General features: G+C 42.4%; 1 protein-coding gene across 2 annotated transcripts in view; it reads right to left on the bottom strand.

The window, feature by feature from the left end:
• EFCAB7 (EF-hand calcium binding domain 7) overlaps positions 1-10,670 on the bottom strand; it is a 44,325-nt gene that overhangs the window by 1,686 nt on the left and 31,969 nt on the right. For both annotated transcript variants that reach the window (XM_008060499.1, XM_008060500.2), the window contains exon 12: positions 3,109-3,318. In XM_008060499.1, the coding sequence (XP_008058690.1) occupies positions 3,109-3,318 (210 nt within the window). The remainder of the gene's footprint in view (positions 1-3,108; positions 3,319-10,670) is intronic.

Raw genomic sequence — 10,670 nt, 5'->3', positions numbered from 1 at the left:
CACTCTGTCGCCCAGACTGGAGTGCAGTGGCCGCTCCCGGCCACCACAGCCTCGACCTGCTGGGCTCCGGTGATCCTTCCGCCTCAGCCTTCTGAGTAGCCGGAATTACAGGCATGCGCTACCACGCCCGGCTGATTTTTTGATTTATTGTAGAGATGAGGTCTCGCTGCCCAGGCGGGTCTCGAACCCGCGGACTCATGCAATCCACTCACCTCAGCCTCCCAAAGGCGCGGGATTACAGGCTGAGCCACCGAGCCCGGCCTCTATTTATTTTATTGTTACCTCTAGTTTTCCATTAATTCTAATAATGCCCTCCAATTAATGTGTCTAAAACATCCCTTTAATTGTGCTACTCACCCATTCACTAAACAGATATTTATTTAGTGTCAACTGTGTTCCAGGCACTGTTCAGGGTCTAGAGGCACTGAGATAAAAGATACAATTCCTGATCCCTAGCTCGAAGTTTAGGGAAGAGAGACAATTAAAATAACAATTACAGAACATTTTGCTGCATCTTGTAACAGAGGTATTCACAGGGAGATACAGAAAGAGAGGATGAACACTGGCTCAGACTGGGGTTTAAGAAAGACTTTATGGGCCAGGCTCGGTGGCTCAGCCTGTAATCCCAGCACTTTAGGAGGCCGAGGTGAAGTGAATTGCCTGAGCCCGCGGGTTCGAGACCCGCCTGGGCAACTTGGCAGACCTCATCTCTACAATAAATCAAAAACTAGCTGGGCGTGGTAGCGCGCGCCTGTAGTTCCAGTTACTTGGAAGGCTGAGACGGAAGGATCGCCAGAGCCCAGGAGGTCGAGGCTGCGGTAGCCGGGAGCGGCCACTGCACTCCAGTCTGGGTGACAGAGTGAGACTCGAACTCAAAAAAAAAAAAAGAAAGACTTTATGGAAGAAGAGATGATTGAGAAAACAGATAGTGGCCTCTAAGATGGATAGGAAGCAAGAGAAAGCAGAATGAAGCTGATAAATAGGACAAATGCAGGAGTCAAACGACTCCCCTAGTGAAGACCTGTAATCACTTGCCAAGGACTACAAAGAGGAGGTATGGTAGTATCAAATGACCTGAATTTCTCTCCCAGTACTCCTGCTACTTAGCTGTGTGACCTCTCTCAAGTTGTTTAACTTCCCTGGGCTTCAGTTTCCTGTGCATCAAATGGGGACAGCACTTACCTTACAGGATTGTTGAAAAAAGTAAATGCCTGGTGCACGACAAGCTCTAAAATGTCTACCATATCTTGGTGGAGGAAGTTTAATTTTATTTGAGGAAAAAGAAGGCAGAGGGTAGAGAAATGATAGGGAGCAGCAGAGCATGCTGGGGCAAGGCAGCAACTCCCTTCCACCGCTTTAGTACTAATCAAACAAAGGGCAGGCCGAGCATGGTGGCTCATGCCTATAATCCCAGCATTTTGGGAAGCCGAGAAGAGAGGAGCGCCTGAGCCCATGGGTTTGAGACCAGCCTGGGCAACTTGGCAACACCTCATCTCTACAGAAAGTTAAAAGAATTAGCCGGGTGTGGTGGTGCGCAACTGCAGTCCCAGTTACAAGGGAGGCTGAGGTGGATGGATCACCTAAGCCCAGCAGGTCGAAGTTGCGGTGGTCATAAGTGTGCCACTGCACTATAGCCTGGGCGACAGAGTCTAACTCCAACTCAAACAAACAAAAAACAAAGGAGGTGTCCAAGGCTTCATGGTTCACCTGAAGAAGGCTGTCTACAGTTGGGGACCCACACTATTGAATCAAGTGTAAACTCCTCTATGTTGTTTTCACAGTAACATGTATGATCTGGATCCATTCTATTTGTCATTTGCCTTCCTAATACTTCTCCAAAGCAAACAGTCTCTCTTTCCTTTATACCTCATACTGACCCTTCTCCACGTCTCCTCACTTTGTTTCACCTGCTTCTAGAGGCTACCTGTCTGCACATCTAAAGCCGAGTCATCCTTCAATTCCACACCATAGCCCCCTTCCTCCCCTCACAAATCCTTCCCCAACTTCTGTGGTCCAAGTTAACAACATCTACAAGAGAAAAAAACTCCCGTTGCGCACACTTGCGTGTACACACACACACACACACACACACACACACACACACAACTGTATTCTTTAACACTTAATTTTTCTCTGATCTCTTTCAAGAGCATTAATTTTGTCTTCCCAATTAGCCCATAAACTCCTTGAAAGCAAAGATCATGTATTGCACTTTCTGGTGGCTACTATTGTGACTAAAAAAGTCAAGTTATATAATATATTCTCAGATTGACTAAATACTCAGCCAAACCTTAACATCTCTAAGACATTTATGGCAGACATAATAATAATGTCTCACCCAGGCACTAAAAGAAATAAGCCAACAATACTAAGCAGTCAGGCATCTTGTATAAGGTTTTGCGAATATATATCATTTCTAAAGAACTGGATATTTCAGACTAAGAATTTATGTTTGTATTCTCTCGACCTGTAATACCAATAGTAACAGGGAAGATACAGCCAAAGCTAGAAATAATTGGCTTGATAAAAGTAGGTCCTGGGCAATAGAGTACATTTAACTAGGCAAAATGATGAGAATCTATAAGATCTGACTGCAAAGCTGTAAAAAGTTGGGTTGAATTTTTTATACTATTTCTTTAAAACACAATGTTGGCAGTTCTTCTTTTAAAAACTTGCCCATGTCAGATCTTTCTGCCATGAATAGCCCCTTTCCTTCTCTTTTTCTCACCAATAAACATTGTTTAAAAACAAAACAAAACAAAACAAAACACAATGTTTATTATTCAAACAGCTATTATGTGTAAAGACTTTTAGTAACAAACTAAATAAAACACTTTGTACCCAGATTATGTTCTATCTTCATGGGTCTCCAAATACTTACTTTTCTTGATATTTTAAAAGAAAAACAATGATCTTAAACATTTAAAAATTAAACAAAACTTATCATGCCCCAGTTTTAATAAGAAACCTGAGAAGAAGAAAGAATAATTATACATTATAAGCATTACTAATGTCATGGGATATTTAATTACCATGCAAGAAGGAAGAAGATGTAACATATTAGTCTACTTTGTAGCAAAATAAGGAAAACAACCTTTTAACAGATACCTTGTTCTCAATCACTGATGTTATCCAGGTGTCACAATTATAAGTATGTATGATTATGTTTTCATAGCCATTCATTGCTTTGGCATCACCCTTGTTAAGAACAGATTTACAAATGGCCTTCTCAAGTTGTCCGCTACATGCCTCCATATGGACAGCTTTAATTCTTGGCTTGCATTTTTCTGCATAGATATCGATGACAAATGGACATGCCTGATATGGAAGAAAATGCAAATCTTGTTTTAGTCTTTTGATAGAATTTAAAATAAGTTACTTAACTTATTATTAATATGTTCATCATTGATTTAAGAAGATACACTGCACCTGCTAGCCTGTCCTTCCAATACATTTTTAGAAGAAAATTTTAGTACTATGAATAGCATAATAGAAAATCTGGACTTTGTGGTAGCATATTATCTGATAATGTTCAGAGAAAAAGAAAGAAAATTTTATCTTCTAGCAAATCAGTAATACATTACCTCCTGTAAGCCATCGTACCATTTCTCCATTTGGTTCAATGCTAACAAATATGTTATTTCATCTCCTTTTTCTAAGTTTATGGCTACAAAGATAATTCATCAAAGGGCTCTAAAGAAATTATTATGTTCACAATGAAAACCTAATGCAAGACATAGAGCACTGATTACATAAATTTAATGTAGAAAATAAATTTACAATTAAAAGTTAGTCTTAAAACACCTTTAGGCCAGGTGTGGTGGCTCACATCTGTAATCTCAGTACTTTGGGAGGCAGAGACGAGAGGACTGCCTGAGCCCAAGGGTTTGAGACCAGCCTGGGCAAATTGGTGAGACCTCGTCTCTACAATAAATCAAAAAATTAGTTGGGCGTGGTGACACACGCCTGTAGTTCTGGCTACTCGGAAGACTGAGGCAGAAGGATCGCCTGAGCCCAGTAGGTTGAGGTTGCAGTGGCCGTGAGCATGCCACGGCACTCCAGCCTGGGCGACAGAGTGAGACTGTGAGTCTAGATAAACAAATAAAATGCCTTTAAAATCTGAAATGAAAAAATATTTACTGCATTAGGAATTGCATTTTTCTAGTGTCGGCCTTAGCCTTTCTGCCATCACCTACGATGTGCTGTAAGCAGTGCCTCTGCCTTTCTATCCAGCCCAGTCCCCTGCTTCTCTATGCTCCAGCTGCACTGATCCTTGGGATCCCAGAGTCAGTGCAACCCTGTGTATGTGCTGCTTTCTCCCGGGGCAGGTTCTGCTCCTACCTCTTCTCTCGGGTGGCTCCTCCTACTCCTCAGGTTAAAGCTGAAGTGCCACCTCCACAGAGAGGTCTCCTCTGGCCTCCTCCCCTCCCTACCACTCCTCCACTTCTTTTTTTTTTTTTGAGCTAGAGTTTCACTCTGTCACCCAGACTGGAGGGCAGTGGCTGCTCCCGGCCACCAATGCCTTGACCCACTGGGCTCCGGAGATCCTTCCGCCCCAGCCTTCCGAGTAGCCGGAATTACAGGCGCGTACTACCACGTCCGGCTGATTTTTGATTTATTGTAGAGATGAGGTCTCGCCAAGTTGCCCAGGCGGGTCTCGAACCCGCGGGTTCAGGCAATCCACTCACCTCAGCCTCCCAAAGGCGCGGGATTACAGGTTGAGCCACTGAGCCTGGCCACTCCTCCACTTCTTACCTCCTTCAGCCTCTGACTCTTCTCTTTCAAAGCACCTTTGAAGTGACATTATTTATTCTCCACTTTTAATTTAATCATTCTCCTGTATATTATGTAAATTACATAAGGGCAGGGATTTTGACCATTTTACTCATTGTACCCTCAGTGCCACTTTCCTACAGACTTATCACATAGTAGATATTAAATAAGTATTTGTTGAATAAATGAAATTCACAGACATTGATGGTCATTTTGGGGGAGAATAAAACATAAAAGTCTGAAGTTAATTTATCTGATTTTATTTTATTTTATTTTATTTTTGAGTCGGAGTCTCACTCTGTTGCCCAGACTGGAGTGCAGTGGCCGCTCCCGGCCATCGCAGCCTTGACCTGCTGGGCTCCTGCGATCCTTCTGCCTCAGCCTTCCGAGTGGCCGCAACTACAGGCGTGCGCTACCACACCCGGCTAATTTTTTATTTATTGTAGAGATGAGGTCTCGCCAAGTTGCCCAGGCGGATCTCGAACCCACGGGCTCAGGCAATCTACTCACCTCGGCCTCCCAAGGCATGGGGGATGACAGGCTGAGCCACCAAGCCCGGCTTTAACTGATTTTATTTTAAAATTTTATTTAATTTGTAGAGATGGGTTCTCACTATATTGCCCAGGCTAGTCTGGAACTTCTGACCTCAAGAAATCCTCTCACTTCAGCCTCCCAAAATGCTGAGATACAGGTATGAGCCACCACACCTGGACCCGAAGTTAACAGAACATCAATAGAAATTTTTGTTTTAAAATATTTTAATGATTCCAACCTTTGGCAACAATAAGGTTACCTTTTAAAGGGTGATAGCAGAATTAAAAATCATTGGTCTAAAAAGCAGAAGAACCAGGTTTATATTTGGATTTTGCTATTTGCTACCTATATGATCTGAGACAAGTGACTTAACTTCTATGAGGCTTAGTTTATTCATTGAGAAAGTGGAAACAAATAGTATGTATTCTGCCAAGGGTTGTTGGAAATATCTAATAGGGTGATATGTGTGAAAATATTTTATAATGTTGAAGTGTTTAAAAAGACTATGTGTAATAAATAATTATTGTGACAATTTTAAAGGTTTAATTTATTTTTAAGCACTAAATAGGTTCTGGTAATACTTAGCCATTTTTAAAAGTCTTACTTATCAATTTTATTTAACTAAATAATATCAATATTTGAATATTATTGATTGTAAAACATTTTAGGAGGTCCTTATTAAATCATGCTCTCTAAAATTGTTTAAATAAAATCTTATCACATCTAAAAAAGCTGCCCTAGCTTTATTATTTTTGTTTTTCAGGGCTTGATCTTTTATTTACCTACTCTCTTTATCCTACTAACTTAATACAGGAAGCATACAACAAGCAAGAAAACTATTAACTGTAATTGTTAATTGCAAAACTATTAACGACATATAAGTAATAAGGAAGATGGAGAAGACCGTAATAATAAAACCTACATTAAGAGATGCTACCTAAATTTAGCATGATATTTAGCTCTCAGCCATCTGTTAGCCAAGACAAGAGTGCAATAAAAGTAAATTATGTGGTTCTGAAAATCTAAAAAATGAAGTAGATTTTTCCCAGTTTTGAATCCTGAAACAAATTAATACCATGAAATTATTTCTAGAAAAAAGAAAGAAGGAAAGTAAAAAGGGAAAATTAAACATGAAAGTTCTGTTTGTCAACATTCAGTGAAACGGCAACTATTAAGTTATGGTGATATGGGGCAATGACCTTGTAGCAAGAGCAATAAAGAAGTTATGCTGGCAACCCCTTCGGGTCCCCTGCCCCTGTGGGAACTTTTCTGTTCTCTCAATAAATCCTGCTTTCTCACTTAAAAAAAAAAAAGTTATGCTGACTGGGGATCAAGATGGCTGATGTAAGTCAGCAAGAGTGTGTTTCTTCCATAGAGTGAACCGAGACAGAGATTCTTCAGCACCCAGGGAGGAACAGGACCAGCAGCAAACCTACAACTCCTCAAAGAAGCAAGGACAACCACCCCTAGTGCGGAGAAGAGAAAAATCAATCGACCTGGGCTGGAACTAGTCAGACTCCCCTCTGGATCAGGGCACAGCCTCAGTTGTAGTGGGGGAAGTGGGTGAGGGGGATTCAGGAGCTCTGCGCTCCTGCCGCCCACTCAGAGGACCTCCCGAGCCTTGTGGGACTTCAGGCCCTCGTGGGTCACAGCTGTGCTCTGCCGAAACTCACATGGAGTGGTGCCGGAAAACAAGAAGCCCTGAGCAGCTTCAGCTGCTATGTCCCAGCCACTAAGCCCTTGCAGGTAGGTGGCTGCTTTCTAGCCGGCCTAGGAGTGGGCAGGCACTGAGGGTAAGTCCTGCAGAGGCATACAGTTCATGGCTGGGTGGGGGTGGGGAGGGCTGCCATGAGACCTGCACTTTTGAAATTCAGGACGCTCTTTGAGTGATGGCTGTCGCCATGCTTCCTGGCTTTGGCCTCCTTCACTGCCTTGGGGAGGTGAATCTCCTCTTTCTCTCTCGCTCTCTCTCTAATTTATCTGTTAAATGAACTATATTTTCTAATCTGAAAAAAAAAAGAAATTCAGAACACAGGTTTGTCTGAGGCTAAGGTAACCTCTCACTCCCATGTAAATCCCTCCGTGCCTGCCCTGCATAACAGCATCACCCCAGAGGCTGAATACTCCCTCCTAGTCCCCACTGGGGTAGCCAAGAGTGCACACTGGTGGGGTGCTTGAGCTCCTGCCCCTCACAGCTCCCTCAAAGACTCAGAACAAACAGAGACCGTGGGTAATCCCCAGAGCTGTCTTCTGTCTAGGTTGGCTGGGCATTTCCTTGGAGCAACACGTGCCAAGGAGAGGGCCCACAGACACCATTCAGGTGGCTCTCTCCCACAAGCACCACTTCCTGGCCAGAAGGCAACAGCATAGTGCATCACACCTGATATAATGCCTCAGCTCTGGGGAAGGCCTGAGCCCCAAAGCTAACACCACTTTCCAAGCCACTCTGGGCACTCAGGACACCCTGAGGCAGTACAAGTACCCCGCACAGGACTCCTACAGCCAGCCATTGAGAAACTCATCACACACAGACTACATATAACCAAGGAAATCCTATAGTGCCTATGACAGCCTCCTGCCAACCTCAAATAAGAAGAAATAGTCTATCCAAATGAGAAGGAACCAGGAAAAAATGCTGACAATATAAAAAAACAGAATTTTCTAATATCCCCAAAAGACCACGGTAACTCTTCAGCAATGAACCCCACGTAAAATGAAATCTTTGAAATTCCAGACACAAAATTCAAAATGTTGATTATAAAATTGCTCAGTGAGCTTCAGGAGAAAGTTGAAAACCAATATAAAGAAACTTAAAAATCTATTAAGGACACAAATGATAAATTTTCCAAAGAGACAGATACCTAAAAAAGAAAAAGGCCAGGTATAGTGGCTCATACCTGTAACCCCAGCACTTTGGGAAGTGGAGGCAAGAGGACTGCCTGAGCCTGTGAGTTCGAGACCAGCATGGGCAACATGGCAAGATCTTGTCTCTACAATAAGTCAAAAAAATTAGCTGGGCATGGTGGCGCACAACTGTAATTCCAGCTACTTGGAAGGCTGAGGTTGAAGGATTGCCTGAGCCCAGCAGGTTGAGGCTGCGGTGGCCATGAGCAACGTGCCACTGCACTTCAGCCTGGGCAACAGAGTGACACTCTGGACTTTAAAAAAAAAAAAGAGCCGGGCTCGGTGGCTCAGCCTGTAATCCCACGCCTTTGGGAGGCTGAGGTGAGTGGATTGCCTGAGCCCACGGGTTCGAGACCCGCCTGGGCAGCGAGACCTCATCTCTACAATAAATCAAAAAATCAGCCGGGCGTGGTAGCGCGTGCCTGTAATTCCAGCTACTCGGAAGGCTGAGGCGGAAGGATCGCTGGAGACTACCAGGCGAGGCTGCGATGGCGCCCAGTCTAGGCGACTGAGTGAGACGCCAACTCAAAAAAAAAAAAGCTGAAATTCTGGAAATGAAAGAATCATTTAGGGAAGTACAAAATGCCAAAATGCAGTGGAAAGTTTTAAGGAGACTAGGACAAGCAAAAGAAAGGATCTCAGAACTTGAAGATAAAGATTTCAAATTAACCCAATCAGAAAACAATAGAAAAAAGAATCAAGAGAACAAAACCAAATTTCCAAGAAATGTGGGATTATGTAAAACCTTCAAACATAAGAATCATAGATGTTCCTGAAGAAGAAGAGAAAGTAACAAGTTTGGAAAACCTGTTTAAGGGAAAAATGGAGGAAGACTTCCCTGGCCTTGATAGAGATTTACACATCCATTTACAAGAAGCCTAAAGAACCTCCAGAAAATTCATTGCAAAAGGTCATTCCCAAGGCACATAATCATCTAGTTACATGAAGTTAATGTGATGGAAATAATTTTAAGAGCAGTGAGATAGGCATGTGATCTCAAATAAGGCAAAGTGGGGACCAAAGGGAGGCTCAACTTTTACCTGTACGATGACCACTTGTATACCTAAATCTGAATTGTAGCTGACATCCTTAAACTAAAAAAAAATTTAAAAAGAGCAGTGAAACAAAAGCATCAAGTAACTTACAAAGGTAAACCTCTCAGACTAATAGCAGACGTCTCAGAAGAAACCTGACAAGCCAGAAGGGATGGGGGCCCCATCTTCAATCTCCTCATACAGAATAACAGTCAGCCAATGATTTTGTATCCCACAAAACTAAGATCATAAATGAAGGAAAAACGAAGTCTTTCTCGGACATGGAAACACCGAAGGAATTTGTCATCACTAGATCAGCTCTATAAGAAATACTCAAGAGTTCTAAATACTGAAACAAGGACAAAATACACCAGTAGAAAAGCACTGGGAAATCATAACAGGCAGCCATGAGCATGCCACTGCACTCCAGCTAGGGAGACAATGGCTCAGTAGCTCATGCTTATAATCCTAGCATGTTGGGAGATGAGAGGTTTGCCTGAGCCCAGGGGTTTGAGACCAACCTGTGCAACTTGGTGAGACCTCGTTTCTACAATAAACCAAAAAAGTAGTGGCATGTGCCTGTAGTTCTGGCTACTGGGAAGGCTAAGGCGGAAGGACTGCCTGAGTCCAGCAGGTCAAGGCTGAGGTGGCTGTGAGCATGTCACTGCACTACAGTCTGGGCGACAAAGTGAGACTCCAACTCAAAAATAAATAAATAAATAAATAAATGAATAAATAAATAAATAAATAAACCCACAACAGACGTTAGCATGGATGCAGAGAAAAAGGAACACCTATATACTGTTGGTAGGAATGTAAACCTCTATGGAAAACACTAGGGAAATACGTCAAAGAACTAAAAATAGAACTACCAATTGACCCTGCAGTCCCTCTACTTGGGTATCTATCCAAAGGAAAATAAATCATTATATTAAAAAAAACAGCTGCACTCATCTATTTCTCACATCGCTATTCACAATAGCAAAGTCATGGAATCAACCTAAGTGTCCATTAGTGGTTGACTGGATAATGAAAATGCAGTCCATCTGTACCACAGAATACTATGGAGCAATAAAAAAGAATGAAATCATATCCTCTACAGCAACATGGATGGAGCTAGAGGCCATTATTCTAAGTGAACTAACTTGGAAACAGAAGATCAAATGTTGCATATTCTCACTTGTAAGTGGGAGATAGACAATGGGTACACATGGACATAAACATGGAAATAACATACACTGGGGACTCCAAAAGGGGGACGGTGGAAGGGGATGAAGGTTGAAAAATTATCTATGGGGTACAACATTCAATATTTAGATGAATGGGTACACTAGAAGCCCTATCTCCATCATTATTAACAGCATGTATATATATTCCCAAAATCTAAAATTTAGGGGAAAAAAAGAGTATAAACAAATATAACAT

This window comes from Carlito syrichta, unplaced genomic scaffold (assembly GCF_000164805.1).
Source record: "Carlito syrichta isolate Samal-C Ts95f unplaced genomic scaffold, Tarsius_syrichta-2.0.1 Scaffold304635, whole genome shotgun sequence".
Lineage (NCBI taxonomy): Eukaryota > Metazoa > Chordata > Mammalia > Primates > Tarsiidae > Carlito > Carlito syrichta.
This window is presented reverse-complemented; position numbering and strand designations above follow the sequence as displayed.